Consider the following 20171-nt stretch of genomic DNA (forward strand, 5'->3'; position numbering starts at 1 on the left):
CATTTCCAAGTATCCTGTAAAGGCGAATGGCATGGAAAGCACATAACTAATATTATAATAGTATTTAGCTTTCTCTTTGGAAAGCACTTCTTTTCTTTCTGGTTTGCTTTCTCTTTGAGTTTTGTCCATTCTTTGGATCCCACATGTAATTGAAAAAATCAAGAAAAATACTTTTCAAGTCAAAATTAAACTTCATATCCAATCTCAGCCACGAGAATTCCACTTAGAAAGTTGAATTAAATTTCCAAAACATTAACTATTCTTAAATATCAAGCAAGAACAACAAAGTCCTGTTTGAAACAGGTATGGGCATTTAAATATAACATTCTACTGCCTCATCCAAATTACACATCTAAAACCAAGCAATTCAAGTATGAAACCCTTATGCTCAAGCAGGGGTTTCTTTGACAGATTCACGCCAGGCGTACTCCCTTGCTCCATCCTTGTCAACAATCTTTATCACAAAGTTTGGTGGTGCCACAACAAGCCTGGATCGTATCTCCATTATGCACTTATCAACCAAATCTATGGCTTCTTCCACCGACATGCCACTGTGGTAGTGTCTGTCCATCATGGAGAGTGAAAAATAGGAGCCATAACCAAATGCGCCCTTATCAACCTTGTGAAGGCTAGCAATGTAGTCAATATAGTATAGAGATGGTCCTGTCTCCTTGTCGTAGCCAGCCAAAAGGATGTTGACCATGTATGGGCTCTGCAAACCAACCACTAAATTTAGCCATGTCATAATTTGAAAATACAACTAGCTAAGTGAGAAATTAGCACTAATGAACATTGCAGTTACATGCGTATGTATGATCCATGCAGCCACTTGGCAGTTCTATTGAAAATATAACATATAGGGCACATTAATTTATGGCAAGGTAGCAGTGGGTAGAGATTACAACTTCATTGCCTGAAACATGTGTAACAATTTAAAGGTGTAGTTCAATTTTGTTATGAAACTTTCATATACCTGCAAACTTGATGAATGCCTTATTAAAATAGAACTTGTGAAAAAAATAAAATAAAATTAACATTTAAAGGCTAATCTGCCATAACATGTATCAGAGAAGGAAATTCCAAAACCCAAACAAGCTAGTGATCAAATGTTAAGATTACACGTTTAATATTATGAATACAAATGTATAGATGTATTGTCATTGTCTTTTCTTTTAGAGATGCTGTCTCCGTGCAATTAACAAAAGTATACATTGTCCCTCTCTCTCTATTTGTGAGTATATAGGACCTTCTAAACAAACATACTTGAGATGCCCCTAAGAAACAATTGAGTCATGGCTAACTGAATAAATAGTTTGTTAATACTAAAAGTAGAGAATATAGTCTACAACACAATAACAAAGTGGTTGTGCTCTCTCTTTCACAGTTACTTTATTTTCTCTCACTAAATTAATTTCGCTATGTAGCCAGTAATAGGACTCCTGTCCTGTGCAAAGGTTACTGTGTCCGTGAGGGTGATCAAGAATGGACTAACCATTAACATATATATTATAAATGTGTGATCTAAAGTATCAGCATTGAATTTATGCTCCTTTTTCAAAGAATTAGAAAATAAACCTAATGACCAAATAGGAAGCAATCATAAACCAATGATAACAAGAAGATATCCTCCAAACAAAAACTTGAAAGGAACTAGCAGAAATAAAGAACAATAATAGAGCTTCACTTAACTGCACTCTTCACTATAGGATAGGTAGTGAACAAAGTAATTTAGGCCATTGAAAAGATTTGACCTCTGTAAGGCTTATCTAGTGGAACTAGATAGAATGCAAACACTAAATATTTCTCCATCATAGAAAATATCTTAATCTCCTATTACAAGTCTATGCATAAAAATAAATAAATAAATCTACCTTGTTTTGAAATGGTATTCAAATTGCACTAATCAGTGTTTAGAAGCTCAATGTTTTAAAAATGACCTGAGGAAAGTCACTTAGACAATACTTTCACCTCAGCTCAACTCAAACACCATATGTTTAGCACTCAGTGCATGCAAGAAATGGGACATTCATTAAAAAGTTGTAAAATAGAGACACAAAAATAAGCTTGCCATTAGTCATCACATTTAATAGGGCCAACAACAAGGTTCTAGCAGAAGAAATCTCAGTCTGGTCAAAGTTAAAAAAATAAATAAATAAACTTGAAAATGGGAAAAACCTGTAATTTGGATAAGTTTTACATAATTTGATTCCCAATTGAAAGCCAAAGTTTTCACACACTAGACTATAGCCCTTCGTATATGTTGTTCAAAATTACTATAACTTATCTTTACCAGGCAATCACTAGCAAGTACCAATTTGCAATGCCTATGGATGTAACTCATCAAAAAAACTCTTTAGAACACATTGCACAAGACAAATTGTATCCAAACAAAATCAAGGCTACCCAACCTTTTTCTGCTTCCAATTGCCAAAGGCCAAATTTCTTCTTCTTTTCAATCAATCAAAGCATAAAATGAGAAATTTACATGAACCCTGAAGAACATGTCAATACATAAGAAGAGACATGAGAAAAAAAAACATATTTCGTACATACACAAGCCAGCAAGTAAAACAGTGTCTAAAAAAGTAATTCAGTTTAATGACTTATGCACTATGTCCCTCCAATGGAACACATTTAGGTCAAATCATGTGAAAGAACAGACTCAAGTAATCCAAGCACCAAATCAAATTAACTGAACAAAACAAGAACTCACTGAAAGCCTACTTACATCACTAGAGAAATCCCAAATGCCTAACAATTATCAAAAGATCTTCAAATTTTATTAATCATTTACTAATTGATTAGCCATATACTTAACACAACATTTATTAAACCAGTAAATGTAAAAATTTCACAACCCTAATTCTAGGGCGCAACTGAACATATTACCTTCCTCAAAGCAGTGGCGAGCTCTCCTCGCGTAAAGTTGGCCGCCGCCGCAGTCGTCAACGGAATTCCGTTACGAAACTGGTACAACGCCACGTTCTTCTGTATAAACTCCGTAAACTGAACTCTGTAAAAGAAGAAACCGAATGAAAAAATAAATACGTATAATACGCGTATGTATACATACAGAAAGACACATAAACATGTATAAAATAATGCACCTGTCACCGGGTTCGCCACTGGCAGCGATGAGTTTGTGAGAGTCGAGGACCATGATCTTGTCTTCGTTAGATTTGTGAACGAGAATACTGTGAACGGCGGACGTGTCGGCCGCTAAGATTGCGAAACCGTTGCCTACTAAACCGAAAACGCACTCCATGTTTCAGCGGATCTGGTGATGGAATTGTCGATCTGTTACTGTGTGTCGCTGGGTACCTGGAGAGATGAAGGTGGGGTTTTATTTTGTATTGCTTTTTGAAGTAGTAGCGTCTTGAGGAACAAGAAAGAATCGGGCTTTGAAAGGGTAGTTTGGTCATTGAGATTTTACCTGGGAGTTTAGACTCCCTTGTTTGGATGTAGTAAGGAAGATAGTCTCGTTTTGGAATGATATTAGAATGCGCTAGGTTTAGATGATACAAATCCCTATTAAGAATAAATCCCGTGGATGTTTTGCATTGAGGTAGGGCTGGGCCAGAGCCACGCATGTTGGTTTGGGTGGATTAGATTTGGATTGAATTTAAATTAAAACCCTAATTAAGTTAAACCTAGGTTAAAAGATGTTTAACTCAATTTAATTTATAAATCAATTACTTAATTTAAATCATTTGAATTTAATTCATAACTTAAATCCAATTAAATTAAACTATTATTAAAATGATATCGTTTTAATCGTTATAAAAATATTATTATTTTGATAATAAAAAAATTACACTATTTTTAGCATCAAAACTCAAGTCGAGATCATAAGTTGAGTTTTGAGCTTTGAACTTCTCTATCATGTTGTGCTCAAGTTTTTCTTTAATATAACTCCATGAATTCAAACTGAATTCAAATTGTTTTATTAATCATTCAAACTGAATTTAAATTAACTTATATTCAAACTGAACTCAAACTAAGAGTATAGATATGGTTTTTTTATAACCATACTTATAAAATAAATAATCCCATTTAATATAAATAAAATTTGTTTATTATAAGCACTAAAAATTATGTCAAACTAGTTCTCAATTATTTGTTGGCTTTGTTATCCCCCTGAAATTCAATTTAAACAAGAGATGTTGCTGGTAAGTAATTCATGTCAACGGTTGTATTATAAAGTTCCATGCGATCCAAATTTGATGAATCTACCAACTGTAAAACGGTGTATCTGGAATTAACAACAAGAATTCAGCAACAAATTAGCCAAATTTTAGTAATAAATTCAGTGGCACAAATTTAGCACAAGATTAACACATAACATTTTTAAAAATATATATAATTAAAGGAAACAAGGTGAAAAAGTAAGCAAAGCCCACAAGGAAAAGAAATCCTTGTTCTAGAACAAAATTGTCCTTCTTTTGTGTCAATTCTTTTATGAAGAATTCTCTTTTGCATAGACCGACTGATAAAGGTTTTCAGCTCTTTGAATTGTCTCAAGAACTCCATCCTTTTTAGTTGTTTCAAATGCAAGGTTTTTTCTACAAATTCCATTGATTAACTTTCAGGTTGGTTTGATTCGTCCATCAACATATTATGTTGTCATTGCTTTGAAGATGATGTTCTTGGTATTAAGCGGCAAATCAAAGATTCCATGCAAGTGAATGGATACAATTCCTGGACAACCAATGTTATCAAGAGCCTCAATAATACTACCAGCAATACAGGTTCCTTTTGTTGTTTTTAATCCTTGACAAATTTCATCGATGAGCTATTCCCCTCTGCTTACTTATTAAACCACACCAATGTTACAAATTAGCTTACTTAGAACAAGCAATCTTTGTTCTAGAACAAAATTGTCTTTCTTTTGTGTCGATTTTTTTATGAAGAATTCTCTTTTGCATAGATCGACTGATAAAGGTTCTCAGCTCTTTGAATTATTGTCTCAAGAACTTCATCCTTTTTAGTTGTTTCAAATGCAAGGCTTTTTCTATAGATTCTATTGATTAACTTTCAGGTTGGTTTGATTCGTCCATCAACATATTATGTTGCCATTGCTTTGAAGATGGTGTTCTTGGTATTAAGCGGCAAATCAAAGATTCCATGCAAGTGAATGAATACAATTCCTAGACAACCAATGTTATCAAGAGCCTCAATAATACTATCAACAATACAAGTTCCTTTTGTTGTTTTTAATCTTTGACAAATTTCATTGATGAGCTATTCCCCTCTGCTTACTTATTAAACCACACCAATGTTACAAATTAGCTTACTCAGAACAAGCAATCCTTGTTCTAGAACAAAATTGTCTTTCTTTTGTGTCGATTCTTTTATGAAGAATTCTCTTTTGCATAGACCGACTGATAAAGGTTCTCAACTCTTTGAATTATTGTCTCAAGAACTTCATCCTTTTTAGTTGTTTCAAATGCAAGGCTTTTTCTATAGATTCCATTGATTAACTTTCAAGTTGGTTTGATTCGTCCATCAACATATTATGTTACCATTGCTTTGAAGATGGTGTTCTTGGTATTAAGCGGCAAATCAAAGATTTTATGCAAGTGAATGGATACAATTCCTAGACAACCAATGTTATCAAGAGCCTCAATAATACTACCAGTAATACAGGTTCCTTTTGTTGTTTTTAATCCTTGACAAATTTCATCGATGAGCTATTCCTCTCTGCTTACTTATTAAACCACATCAATGTTATAAATTAGCTTACTCAGAACAAGTAATCCTTGTTCTAGAACAAAATTGTCTTTCTTTTGTGTCGATTCTTTTATAAAGAATTCTCTTTTGCATAGACCGACTGATAAAGGTTCTCAGCTCTTTGAATTATTGTCTCAAGAACTCCATCCTTTTTAGTTGTTTCAAATGCAAGGCTTTTTCTATAGATTCCATTAATTAACTTTCAAGTTGGTTTGATTTGTCCATCAACATATTATTTTGTTATTGCTTTGAAGATGGTGTTCTTGGTATTAAGCGGCAAGTCAAAGATTTCATGCAAGTGAATGGATACAATTCCTAGACAACCAATGTTATTAAGAGACTCAATAATACTACCAGCAATACAAGTTCCTTTTGTTATTTTTTATCCTTGACAAATTTCATCGATGAGTTATTCCCCTCTACTTACTTAGTAAACCACACCAATGTTACAAATTAGCTTACTCAGAACAAGCAATCCTTGTTCTAGAACAAAATTGTCTTTCTTTTGTGTCGATTCTTTTATGAAAAATTCTCTTTTGCATAGATCGACTGATAAAGGTTCTCAGCTCTTTGAATTATTGTCTCAAAAACTTCATCCTTTTTAGTTGTTTCAAATGCAAGGCTTTTTCTACAGATTCCATTGATTAACTTTCAGATTGGTTTGATTCGTCCATCAATATATTATGTTGTCATTGCTTTGAAGATGGTGTTCTTGGTATTAAGCGGCAAATTAAAGATTCCATGCAAGTGAATGGATACAATTCCTAGATAACAAATGTTATCAAGAGCCTCAATAATACTACCAGCAATACAAGTTCCTTTTGTTGTTTTTAATCCTTAACAAATTTCATCGATGAGCTATTCCCCTCTGCTTACTTATTAAACCACACCAATGTTACAAATTAGCTTACTTAGAACAAACAATCCTTGTTCTAGAACAAAATTGTCTTTCTTTTGTGTCGATTCTTTTATGAAGAATTCTCTTTTGCATAGACCGACTGATAAAGGTTCTCAGCTCTTTGAATTATTGTCTCAAGAACTCCATCCTTTTTAGTTGTTTCAAATGCAAGGTTTTTTCTACAGATTCCATTGATTAACTTTCAGGTTGGTTTGATTCGTCCATCAACAATTATGTTGCCATTGCTTTGAAAATGGTGTTCTTGGTATTAAGCAGCAAATCAAAGATTCCATGTAAGTGAATGGATACAATTCCTAGACAACAAATGTTATCAAGAGCCTCAATAATACTACCAGCAATACAGGTTCCTTTTGTTGTTTTTAATCCTTGACAAATTTTATCGATGAGCTCTTCCCTTCTGCTTACTTATTAAACCACCCTTTGGTGTTTCATTCTTAATTGGAGGCCTTTAAGATGATGAATTCACAAAATGTCTCAATATAGGATAAGTGGAAAACAACTTCCTTCCTCATGCAATTCCAATTGCTTCTCAATTCGTAATACTAGTTTGTAAGTTTCATTGACGTTAATTAATTGAGCAATTGCTATCTCCTTACGAATGTCATATCATAGTCTTATACGATAACGTGCTAAGGTTTGTTGCTCTGTCTTTATAATTTTGTTTTGAATTGTGAATTCATGGAATCGATATGTATATTAGTCAACAGTCATCGAACCTTGCATTAGTTGTGTCATGTCTTCAAATTTCATTTGGTCATAATCAATTGGTAAATATTTTTCTTTCATTCCTTTCTTCATTTGTTCCCAATTTGACACAACCGGTTGTTGAGTACATCCTAATTGTTCCTCTACACTTCCTCACCAAGCTCTTGCATGCCCTTTAAGCTTCATTCTTATGTATTAAGCTTTTTAATCATTCAAGACAACAAACCAATCAAATTAATCTTCAATGACAATAAGCCAATCTTCAAAGACATTAGGCTTCAGTTTGCCATAAAAATCTAAAATGTCCACCTTCATCCTTTTAGTTAATTCATCAAGAGATTGTTGATTGTAAATCATGTCGCGTGTTTGTTAAATTTGATGGTAGCCATATGCTACCTTGTCTTTTCTTTCATGTTCTTTGAGCACTTTGCAGTGTAGGTTGCACCGTCCCCAATCACACATTGTTGTCTCTTCATGTGCACGATGTTCATCCATCACATCTAGTTGATGTGCAAAGCAAATTGCTCCAAGGTTAAAGCTAGCTATGTAATATGTGGTTGTAACTTGGTTGAGTCTTGGTTTGGGTTTGATGATGTGGTGTATGAATTTTTACTTTTAGTAATAGTCATAAAAGAGAACGTTTCTGATATCAAACTGATGTAAATACTCCACAATTTCACAATTAAAGACAAAATAAAAAAAAAATTAATTCACAAAATTTCTATGTTTCCATGAATCTCGCCATGTTGAATAATTAAACTAAAAATTACAACTTCTTACTTTCTCATCACTTGGTATATATAACTTATAAACAATTAAACTTGAAATAAACTAAAACAAAAATTTAGACGGCCAATTAAGGGATAAATTATGTGAAATAATTACAAAGAAATGAGTAAATTATGCCAAATATTTGCAAACGAATAAAAAGTAACAATAACAATAACTCAACAATAAACTGTAACAACAAATCAATTGGAAATAGTAGCAAACAACAAACAAAAATTCAATCACAAAATATTCTTTCAGCAATAGCAAATTAACATCAACAATTCAGCAAAACAAATTAGTCATATTTTAGTGACAAATTGAGTGCACAAATTCAGCACAAGATAACCTCATAAACTTTTTAAGATATAATTTCATGACATAACCAACTCATACATTGTTGCTGATGTTGCTCTCCTCTTTGTTTTAGAGACTGCTCGTACCATTGACGCAACTCGGGTGCTTGTGGTAGTTGATTTCTTTCTTTTTATTGTAAATTCCCTTTTGTGCCTTCATATTGTCTCTTGCATCGCCTAGCTGGTTGCTTCTTGCAAAGCGCTCGAATTTTTCTTCTGGGTTGTGACTGTCTTCTTATCCACGCTCTGTCTCGCAATCTTCCTTCTCCTTCGTGTTTTCTCTTACGTTCTTTTTCTTTTTCATCTTCCTCCTCTCCTTGCTCTCTTTCTTTACACCCATGTCGTTCCCTTTTCTCTTTTTCTCTTTGCGCTTTCTCTAGCTCTATTTTCTCTCTTTCTTTACACTCCACACAGCGTTGGTGACACTGCTGCTGTCGCCTCCTCCCGTTGGTAACACTGCTGCTGTCGCCTCCTCCCGCTTTTCTCCGATTCACAACGTTTTCGACTCTTCCCGATTTCCTGTAGAGAGCGGGCCTCCCGTTTACATTCAGTGGTGCTGCATATTTCTTATCACAATGAGCTGCACGATCAAATAAGCCTGAAACATCCTTCTCCTCTTGACAGCAATCATCTATGCATCGATCAACCTCCGTCCTCTCTCTAGGAATTTGATGTCCAAATGATGACAGGAACACAGAAGACAGAGAAAAAAAAAAAAACCATAACAATAATGGATAAGGAAACTTAGCTTCCATCACCATTGTTAGCTTCAGAATTTCTAGTAATTAAATGAAATAAAATCCACTGTGTATTTTATATATAGAAGCTGGGTGGGAAGATGTTAATTACATTTGGCCTTGCCTTCCCATGCAAGGTGACAAGTGTATTTGATTTGCACCACATCTCACTATGAACGGCTCCAATGACAGAGAATGTTGTGGTGAGTTTGGACGAGCTGATTTGTTGTCCTACTGTAGAAGCACAATGGACAGCTCAGGTGCACACCTATTGATGTGCATGTAATGGAATCGAAGAGTACTTTGGTAGAACCAGACCCCTAAATGTAATGGGGATGAAAAATAAAAATGCACATTATGAAGATCGTAAGCTCAATTACTGGGATGAATTCAAGCCCTAATAGGCCCACACAGGTGGTTAACCTGAAGAGTCCAGATGTACTTGGATTTCAGCTCATTATATTTTCCAAGGTGTGGAGATTATAGGTCCAGTTTTGCTTTCTGGGGCCTTCTGTTTTTTATAATATGTACAGTTTGGGTGTACACGGTCCAAGTTTACCGGTCAGATCAAATTAATCAATTTTGCACTGTAATTCAATTGGATAACTCATTTTTAAATTGATTTGTTATCCATTAAATAATATTGTTTATCATCTAAGAATATTATTTATTTTATCAAGAATGAACCCTCTAATAAATTAAATATTATTGTTTTGATCTAAATTTGAGTTAACTTCAAACTTAATTATTACTTTATTTATGTAAAGTAAAATGACAAAAATCAAAATGAACTAAAAACCATCTCTAGTTTGATAATATATAAGACTAGAATTATGAATTTGCTGAAGTATATTCAATACCAAGATTAATAATTTGTGAAACAATCATAAAAAATGAAAGAAAACATATTATAATGATAGAAACAATTCATTCTGTTGAAAAAAATTTAACAAGCCATTATTATTTTGTATAATTATATTTCTATTATTATGATAAACAAATTTCATTCAACATCGAAGAGCATTGTTAATATGTTATCTCGATCACATGATGAGAAGCAATCCTACGTTCTGAAAGGTTGATATGGTCAAATTATTTTGCATGCAAAAAAACAATATCACAAAAATAATAAAAATATAACACGCTTCAAATTAATCATATCCAAAAAATCGATTAATTTAGAAAATATCTTTCAATTATAGAATTATATTAATATTCTCTTATAATTATATTTTATTTCTTTATAATTATATTTCTATTACAATTTTCCAAAAAAAATACAAACTAAAAAGGGAGGAAATAGGCAAAATCCTAAACAATTATTAGTAGTAATGGAATAAAATAATACCTAGTCTAATTATAAATTTCAAATAAAATTGAAAAATATATTATTAAAAAATTAGATTGGATATGATTTTATAATTAGGATAAAATAATCTTTTCCGATTAGTTTGGTAAAACCAAGAATTCTGGTAATTTGTGGGCTCCACTGAATCCAATAAAAGGCGCGAATTCAGAGCCAAAGTCCCAACAAGCTCGCTGCTCTATTTACGCTCTTTAACTTCTCCCTAAACTGTACTTCCTACTGTAAACCCTAATTCACTTTTCTTAATTAGAACTTCAAAATCTTCAAGAATCACGTTCAAAAAATCATGCACACCATAATCCTTATGAATATTCTGATCTAGATTACATAATATTCTCATTAATTACCCAATTCTCGTCGATTCCAAGAAGCCTTAACCAAAGCCCTAAACTTTAAGCCTTGAACTTGGCTATCAGTCATGTCAAGAGTGCGCACTCGGGTAATTAGGTCATCGAGCCATGGGGAGTTGGAAGTGTTCAACCAGATCCGTCCCATTGAGTATGAGTCTTCGGTGGAGGTCAAGAAAATTCCGGCTCTTGTCACCAATAATGTGAAGCCACATGTGCGTGAGGAGCCGAAGCCTCAACCTCGCCGGGTTACATGGACGTGGGGTTCGCCTGAGAGGGATGATTCGGTGTCCAAGAGCAGAAAGAAGAAGCAAGTTGAAGGCTTTTGTGCCTTTCTTGAAGATTGCGCTTTGTGCAAGAAAAAGTTAAAGGAGAATGTTGATGTCTACATGTATGGGTAAGCCATCCTTTCTTCTTTCTTCCCTTGCTTTTGTATCGTTCTGCTTAGTTATTCTTTTCACGTATAGCAAAACACTCTCATATACATACATACATATACATATACTAAAATCCTATTGCACTGCCCTGCAATTCTGGCATGCCTTGATATTACATAATCCTTTGAATGAAGTGACAGTCAAAATAACTGAAGGGATGACATTAAAAATTTTGTAATGCAGATATCTAAGTGCATTTTGCTCCCCTGAATGCCGAGATGATCAAATTGCTTTGGATGGATTTGAAAAAGAAGTTTCGAAAGAATCAGCGAGATTGGCAATGAATGCAATGATCTTGACAAAAGACACATCAAGGCGAGTGTTGGGCGCAAATAGAGTTAAATAATTGACCAAGAGTTCATTGTTAATCGAAGAAATGCAGAGCTGTAAGGTTTTTGCATTCAGCTTTGCTCTTTTGTACAAGTGGTTATTGGTTTTTGTCCGTACAGAAATTTTCTTGGCTAACATGCCAGTGTGTTTTGAGCGAGTCCAATTGTTTTGTAGAGGGAAAACTAATGATTAATTTCTTTTTGGAAAGAAAAATTTTCAATTTAACATTATTTCAATTGTGTTAATTAATTTCTTATTATTGCACTTATTGTACAACCTCTAAGCTCAGTTGATCACTTGTGAGCATGATTATGAACAAGACAGGGAGATTTCATTGGTTTTACTGGATAAATGCTCCCTTTTAAAATTGTAAGGATAAAGAAACTATCAACAGGACTAACAGGGTATCTTTTGCCTTCTCAATATTATAATTACAGTAGATATAAACTTAAGGCAGCAGAGAATACGACCACACCACTGCTATGCTCTGCATTGCAGAGTCAAAAGGCACATGCGTTGGCTTTCTTTTTCACCGTTTTATCCAAGTAGTGTTGCTTCCATTTCCCATTAACAAAAGGCTAATGATAATGTTGGCTGCTCTTTTGTCAAAGGAAAAAAGAAAATGATCTCATCGATTTGCTCAACAGTTGATCTTTGGCTAATCTTATTCTAAATCATCCATTCACTTCATGCTTGTATGTATGCATCCACTTAAAAGCACTCAAAAGGGTAGAAAGATAAGATTCATATGATCATCCTGATTTTATTGTGATTTTGTTACTATTTTCTTTTCATGTGTTCTTAATTCAACCATGGACTAGTTTGTTGCTAAATAAAAGCAAAGATAATGCTGAAAATACAAGTATCTTCATAAAAGGAAATAGTGGAATTTTTTCAACTTTCTTGGGTATTTGTCTGATGGGCAAAACAACCATGTTCAGCTCTGCAGCTGTGCTTTTCAGGTTTGCTTTCACCTTATCACCTCCCTGAAAAAGGCGGCCAATAGATTTCCCTTTTCTGTAAAGCATTTGCATACAAAAAAATGCATCAGGTCCTTGTTGTAAGCTTCTGGTTTCTGTAATGAGTACCCACAACCAAATACCTAATCCTACTTAAATCATCAAAGCAACCTGAATGATTATCCTGAACCCTTCCATCTTTCTTAATCAACTATTTTTTTGGTTGCCCATTCTTTGGTTGGGCGCATTAATATACAGCATCCACATTATATTTTAAGCTCTTGATAGTTCAATGTTAATCTGATCTGTGAGTCCTTAAACATATGAAAATTGGTTAAGGAAATAGTTGAATGTATATATACCCACTGGGCATTTGAAACAACAGTCATAAGAAAAAGGCATTGGGCATTTGAAACAACAGTCATAAGAAAAAGGCATTGTCTAAGACACTAAATAATTACAGCAAACCCAAGAAGAATACAGAATAACTAAACTTTTTCGATTTGTGCACTATGGAAACATCTCAAATCTCAATCACTGAAGTGGGGACCGATTGAAAATAACACAAGGAGCAAGTAAAGTATATGCCTCTTGAACTTGTGTCAAAAAGTGCAACAGGACGGCTTGGTTTAAGTATGCAAAATTTTTCCTGCTAATTTTAATTATCAATGTCTTTTCTATTATTTAGAAGTTATCGGAGCTTTGCAGAACTTCTGATCTGTTTTTTGATTGGAGGATAGGAATACAACTTTCTAATATATCAAAAAACTGGAGCTTAATGCAGAACAGTGATTTGAAGTGAAAGTGAGTGCCTAGATGTTTCATTGTGTGACTAAAAACCAAAAACCAAGTCAAGGGCTCCCTGCATGGTTCTGCATTTGATTTCGAGCTTCGTTAACTGGGTTTACAGAGCTTGAAATGCTTTACAAATGATGCTTTAATATTGAAGACATGAAGAAGAAATGGCTAGAATACTACAAAGAATTGCTCTAAACTGTGGTAGCTCTTAGTTGGTCTGTGGTCGTTCCCCCATTTAGACTGAAAACAATACAAATTAAAGCACACTAAAGCATTAACGGCCTTAATTCAATTCAAGCTGTTTTGTTCATCAAAAGTGAGGTGCCCACAACCAAAGTAGCGGCTTTGAAATTTCTGGTCTAATTGGGTTGATTCCTTTCTTTATCTTTTTGTGTGCTTGTGAGAGAGGGACTAATTTCGCTCAATCATACGATAGGACAAAGCTTTTGAAAGAGAGGAAGAAGTAAGACCTGGTGGGCTGCCATGTTTTTATGTTATTTTTATCACTTCATGTCCCATTATTAACTCATGCTTTCACTGCCCCCCGTGGGAATTTATTAATGCATGCCAGAGAAAGCTTGCTTGCTCTTGCATCAATAAACGTGCTAATACTCCTTGCCTATCATAGCTTTGAAAGGTGTATATCAGTCATTTGCAGTCATGTTTTTGCCTTCTTTAATTTTCACACAGTACTTCTGCTTTCAGTGTTTCCTCTGTGGCCCATAAAGAAAGATTGAATAAATACTAATCTAACAGCAAAAGACAAATATTGGTATAGAATTCTCCCCAAAGAGGAGGCTCTAGCGTCTAAATCATGACTTCCAATATGCGTGCAATATTCTGAAAATCTGTTTTGTGCTTTTGTAGTTTATAATTTACACCACAATAAAAAGGAAAAGGCAGTTAGTATGTGAGATTATCAAGAAACCAACTTTATCAGTAGAATGTAAAATCATTAGCAGCAACAGAGTGAGAGATAGAGAGGGAGAGAGAAAGAGAGAGAGAGCAAGAGCTATTCTGATATCAATTAAAAACTTCAATTTTTTTTATATTTCTCTTCTATCACTTTGGTAATTGAGTATCCATCAAAAATTTCATCACTTTGCATTTAAAATAAAAAGTACACAAATGATTAAATTGGGCATCTTTCAGTCATCAAAAATGTGTCCTAAACTAACAAAAGAATCATGAACAAAATAATCCTCTACCCACTTGGTTGTCCTGACTTCATCTGCAAAACAAAAAGGTTTGATCATTACAAGCTGGGTGAAATATCAGCAACTTAAGTGTACAATAAACCACTAAGTTTCAAAGTAAAATACCTATTGATTGTGTTGAGCTGCGAAAGAATGTACAGAACTTATGATCGCCATGAAGGTGGGTGTTTATCGATAAGGTAACAGAATAATGTGTTGTATTGAAACTGTATGTTATTTTGTAACAATATATGATGATCAAAGGTACACTTAGTTAACAATATATGATGATCGGCCATGTGTGGAGTTAGTTATCCAGTCAAACTACAAAATTACACCTGGTGAATGAAAGAAATATAAGTTTAGGCAAAGAAAACCAAACATTTCAAAACCCAGGGAAAAAAAAAAAAAAAGCCAAAAGAGAGTACTGACCTTTCTTGGTTAGTGGGCAATGGAATGTCTCCATCACCCTTCATGGATAGTGATTCACGCCTGCAAAAGGGGACCAAATTTTACATGAGTATTGGAATAAACACACTAACTTCTCAAAAGAATTTACCAATGGAAAGGAAATGTAAGTGTGAAGCACTTTAATAATATGCTAAGCACATTGAGGATATGATGTCTCAGACTGGGTTAACATATAGATTTAAATTGCTCTGGAGAAATTTCTGAAAGAGACATGATTCAGTTTTTGCAGGAATATAATGTGGGTATCTCTTCCATTTAATGATTTATAAAGTAAAAATGAGCCACAGGAGTAGAATTATTAAGGGCTCCTCATGCCAATCCAAATGAATACTCCTAGCTACCCATAACAAAAAGGCTGAAAATTAATAACTATATACGAAAAACTTTGATGGGGGTTTCACCTGATTGAATGAGATGATGCTAGCCATACTTGATATGCAGAAAGCCATTGAAATTTTTCCATGAATATTTACAACCTGGTTACAGCCCACTGAAACCAATTAATCATTGAAAAAGTCAAGTAACTGATTGTAAGAACATCACACAATGTGCATCAAAAAATATTAACGACCAGATGATGCATTGCAAGCTTGTTTAGACCCCTCACAACACGCTAACTTGTGTGTGGGTGAGAGCGAGAGAGCATACGTGATTATGGATCATAACTTTTTTCTCCTCCATCAAAAGAAGTTGAGTTCAGTGTATCCATGTGAATATGGCAAAAGCTCCTCTACCTCAATCCTGGAATTAGAATAACTCATGCTTTTCTTCAATCGGTTATGATTTGACTCAACCTCAGCCCAAAATATGCCATAAACTGGTCTATGATCAGAGAACCTAGATTCCCCACGTACATAAGATAACTGGTGAAGGCCTTCCCCATACCACAAAATTCGATCACACCTTCACACACAAAGTTAGTTCCATCAGCACTGGATTAAAAAATACAAATATGCCCACACATGATAATAGTTATGTTTGTTTGTGTGTGGTGCTTTATACAGTATGTTCTCTTGCCTTCTGGTAGAAGGCATGTTCTTACCAAGCAGGTGTTCGGCGCTTCTCCTTCGGGTGCATATCATCCCCTGCATATCTATCTGAATTAGTGGAATACTTGTATGTTGGTGGGAAATAAATCTTTCCTTCATTCCATCCCACAAAAACACGACCTTGTCTCTGCTCTATCCTCAGCTGCCAAGAAAACAAACATAATGTTAGATTAAAAGTACTTTATGATATGATTATTCCCATAACAATATTGAAGCTTACTTAAAACAGAACAAAGAACATTTATAGAGTTCTAGGAGGATTGTAAGCATACCTGGTCATTCTCTAACAATGCCCTCCAATTTTGCATCTCAACAAGTGCTTTGGCAGATCGGTAAGAGAGGGCAATACGATAATTCAAATCCCCAAGCCAAATCACTCGACTGTAACAGAACATATATGATTACTATTCCAAACAGAAATCAGCTAATCAACTCCTAAACATATGGAAGTTGTAAACCATCCAGGGAAAAGAAATCTTAGTGTTTAAGCACATACTTGCAATGTATTTGTTAACATTATGCAAATTTTTATTTAAATCGATCGTATGCATGGAAACAATAAATTCATTTAACAGATGTCAGCATATGAATCAACAATTGAGTCACAAGTCCCCTTAATTATAACAATTTAAGTAATGTCCAAGGGAATAAAAGCAATTTTGTTTCCCTTGCTTCTTTCTCTAGATATTCTTTTCTTTTATATGCATAGGTGTTTAATGAGGGTTGATGAACCAGAAACTTACTCGTGCTGAAGGATTGTTTCTGGGGACTTCTCATCACCCGCACCATGAACACGTGGAAACCTTGTTTTCCTCAAGATCTGCATAACATCGGCATTCCTTCTTAGCTGATCACCCTCTTTCTGTCCAGAGGTTAAGTGGGTACAGATAAAGCAAAAACTTGTTTGGTGCAATAACATGCTTACTGCAATAGATCCCTACCAAACAAGCAACATGAGTTAACTATATGCGGCGCTGATTATGAGAAAACCATAGCAGATTACATGGACAAAAACAAAAAAAAGACTACTATGATTTATTCCAAGAATACCTTATTTCCAAGATAACCCATCAGGCCTCTGCCAACACAAGATACTTTCATGTTTTTAACATGATCTCTCAATTCACTTTTCACCCAAACCGTGAGGAATATGCCAACCATCTGCTTACTGGCAACTAGGCAGTACCTTGAATTTCCTGGCATCCTATAGCCATGGTCCATGGATGCAGATCCACCATAGGACATTGGTGAGTACAATACAGTACTTGGTGAATCCCCTGGACCGTTATCATCATCTGAAGACCCCCATCTTGAGTAATCACTTGGCCTGGAGTAATCACTAGGTCTGGAGTATGAGTAATCACTGGGTCTAGAGTATGAGTAATCGCTGGGTCTAGAGTAATCACTAGGCCTGTGGCCCCATCTAAAATTTGGGTCAAAGTCACTTGGCCTGTGCCCAAATATCACCCTATCACACACACTAAATCGTCGATCAAGTCTTGGTTGTGAAATGGAAGGGTCATTGTCCATTTTCCAGCTGTGAGTAGTCTGAAATGATCGGCGATGGAAGAAGGATGAGTTCTTCCTCCTAGCTGATCCCTCAAAATCTGCATCCATTTCTACAACTGGCTCAGGAATGGGAGATGGAGTATAGCAAGCACTACTTCCACTAGTTCCAGGACAATTATTAAGAGTCTTTCGAATAAGAGCCAACCACTTTTTGGCAGGACCATTGTCTTCTGCCCCAAGAATATTACCAGTATTTAGAGGAACTATCTCTTGAAATCTGAAATATACATTGAACAGAAATGACATAATTAGTAATGGCTCATTTACAGATTCTGTAGTGAGAGACATGAACCTAAAAACAATCGAACCAGGCCATACCCAAGGACATAAATGTCTGCAGGAGGTGAGGCATGAAGCCAATCTTCAAGACTCAAATTACTTGGTGGGGATCTTCCAGCCACGTTCCAGGTAGCTACAAAAACACTGCTCCAAATTTTAAAAAAAAAAAAGAGAGAGAGAAGCAGTTAGCACTATACATCACAAAAACAATCAAGATCATGAACAAAAAGTATAAAAGAAACATGTGATTGTAAATTAGAGTACCTATGGTTCTGGACATCTATAATCCGAGGGTGGTCAAGATTCATTCTTCTCCGTCGAACTGGCTCCCCATTTTTGTTAAATTTCTCTGTGCATCAAAGTGAGGGGAAAGAAATAGGAATGATGACCTTAAAGAATTCAAGGGAATAAGTTCCTTATAAAATTATAAGAAATACAGAAATCGTAAGCATGGCTTTCCAGCAATACCAACCTGTTTTACTCTTTTTAATTGTGCAAGGCTCCCTCTCAGAGAAGCTGGTCCTATATTCCACTTCACATCCTGAGAATGAAATCACTCTTGATTTAACTATCATAATTGCTTAACGGTGAGAGATATCTTGAATTGCTAGAAAAGGTTACAATCCATAAGTGAAAAAAGATAAAGATAAAGATAAAGATAAAAGCAGGGAGAGAGAGTATATCCGGAAAAGACAACTCAGAAATAAAGAAAAGAGTATAGAATGTTGAACTCGAATATTTGATGGAATCCAGGAAAATAAAAACCTCTTCTAATCGCAGACTGAATCGTTGGCGTGGTTTAATTGAAGAATTACTATTTGGAAAACCAAACAACGTGAAATGGGAAGTTCACATTTAAAAAGTAAACAGGAATAAGCATTAAGCACCTCCATGAACAGGATCATCTGCCTGAAAATCCTCAGTTTTGCTCTTGATATTGAACCATTTCCTAACCATTTTCTTGGACCATGAGAGCTTCACAAAAAAATAATAATAATAAATATATCAGCAACACAGTCTCGAACTTTGTTACATAAATTTCAATATAAAAAATTAGAGAGAGACCATGAAGTAAAAAAGAACCTTGCTTTTAGAGTTCCAATCCATTGTTTCACTTCTACTTCATATACAGCTAACTTTATACCATAACCCCGCTTCCCAGTTTTGCTCGTATTAAGCAAAAACGTTAAAAACTCAAGGGGATTTTCATTCCTCAACTTTCTCGCACATTTTACTTACCCAAAAGAAAAAAAAAATCTCGACTTCGAAGCTCAACAACAGAAACAATGAGACCAAACGGCCAATGGGTTGTTATGTTATCATGTTGTGCTAGTGGTATATTATTGAGATGAAACACTAGAGTTAGCAACAAAGAAGATAGAAGGGTGAAAATGATAGTGCAAGGAGTTGAAAGAGAAAGAGACACAAACACTTGAATGCGTGAAAGTGAGACGAAAGATTCTTGAAGTAGAACAAGACAATGCGGGAGACACAGAGGTAAAAGAGAAAGCTTATAAACCTGCTGCTTGTCTTTCTCTCTCTTTGAAACTAAGGGCAAAGCGCTTAAGCCTCGTAAACAGCAAAGTATCGAATTTGGACACTATGAGAGAAAGATGGACTGAATCTTTAGGGTCGTTGGACCGCTACTCTTTAGTTAGCCGGTAAACGATTTATAATAGTAATATGGATAATATTCTAGAGAAAAAAAAAGGAAAAAAGGAAATATTAGAAAAAAATACATAAAATTAATATTTTATTAATTTATTTTTTAAAAATATTGAAATAAATATAAAATCTGAGAGAAAGATCTTGATAATCTTTTATAATAAAATTATATATACAAATAATAATAATAATAATTAATTATTATATAATTATATTATAATTCAATTAATTTTTAAATATTTTTTATTATCTAATATTTCGAGCAAAATAAGGTTATTTATAAAAATAGTTAACAAATTAATCGTTGGTACTGTCAAGCCAAACACACTTTGTTTTTTTGTTTAGTTAAAATTTTCCTTCAGTTTATTTACAAACATAATTATAATAGAAACTGGGTATGTCGTTTAGATAGAATAAAAATGATAAACGACGAGGGAAGAGGAAAGTGTGGAAAGGCTGCCGGAGTTATGGAAAGTGCAGGGTGTGACTG

The 20171-nt window shown here is 34.5% G+C and overlaps 3 protein-coding genes across 5 annotated transcripts; 1 reads left to right on the forward strand and 2 right to left on the reverse strand.

The window, feature by feature from the left end:
• Window positions 1-171: 171 nt before the first annotated feature.
• LOC123220365 (proteasome subunit beta type-2-A-like) lies at window positions 172-3407 on the reverse strand. Its single transcript, XM_044642565.1, has 3 exons — window positions 3108-3407; window positions 2890-3013; window positions 172-712 (listed from the first exon to the last, which is right to left on the reverse strand). The coding sequence occupies exons 1-3, from the start codon at window positions 3263-3265 to the stop codon at window positions 389-391; spliced, it is 606 nt and encodes a 201-aa protein (XP_044498500.1). The 5' UTR covers window positions 3266-3407; the 3' UTR covers window positions 172-388.
• Window positions 3408-10747: 7340 nt separating this feature from the next.
• LOC123221620 (FCS-Like Zinc finger 16-like) lies at window positions 10748-11925 on the forward strand. The gene is made up of 2 exons (XM_044644483.1): window positions 10748-11325; window positions 11549-11925. Exons 1-2 carry the CDS (start codon window positions 11000-11002, stop codon window positions 11709-11711), a joined length of 489 nt encoding a protein of 162 aa, XP_044500418.1. The 5' UTR covers window positions 10748-10999; the 3' UTR covers window positions 11712-11925.
• A 2545-nt stretch (window positions 11926-14470) lies between these two features.
• Window positions 14471-19632, reverse strand: LOC123220250 (type IV inositol polyphosphate 5-phosphatase 7-like). Of its 3 annotated transcripts, none has more exons than XM_044642342.1 (14): window positions 19100-19632; window positions 18904-18991; window positions 18489-18557; window positions 18281-18365; window positions 18056-18160; window positions 17219-17954; window positions 16912-17105; window positions 16441-16549; window positions 16162-16310; window positions 15768-16022; window positions 15521-15609; window positions 15081-15140; window positions 14775-14986; window positions 14471-14683 (listed from the first exon to the last, which is right to left on the reverse strand). In XM_044642342.1, exons 1-10 carry the CDS (start codon window positions 19121-19123, stop codon window positions 15800-15802), a joined length of 1782 nt encoding a protein of 593 aa, XP_044498277.1. In that variant the 5' UTR covers window positions 19124-19632; the 3' UTR covers window positions 14471-14683; window positions 14775-14986; window positions 15081-15140; window positions 15521-15609; window positions 15768-15799. The 3 variants fall into 3 exon arrangements, with proteins under 3 accessions (XP_044498277.1, XP_044498276.1, XP_044498278.1); XM_044642341.1 differs by having other exon boundaries at window positions 15521-15595; window positions 19100-19631; XM_044642343.1 differs by lacking the exons at window positions 18904-18991; window positions 19100-19632 and having other exon boundaries at window positions 15521-15595; window positions 18281-18405; window positions 18489-18558.
• Window positions 19633-20171: the final 539 nt, after the last annotated feature.

This window comes from Mangifera indica, chromosome 7, assembly GCF_011075055.1.
Source record: "Mangifera indica cultivar Alphonso chromosome 7, CATAS_Mindica_2.1, whole genome shotgun sequence".
Classification (NCBI taxonomy): domain Eukaryota; kingdom Viridiplantae; phylum Streptophyta; class Magnoliopsida; order Sapindales; family Anacardiaceae; genus Mangifera; species Mangifera indica.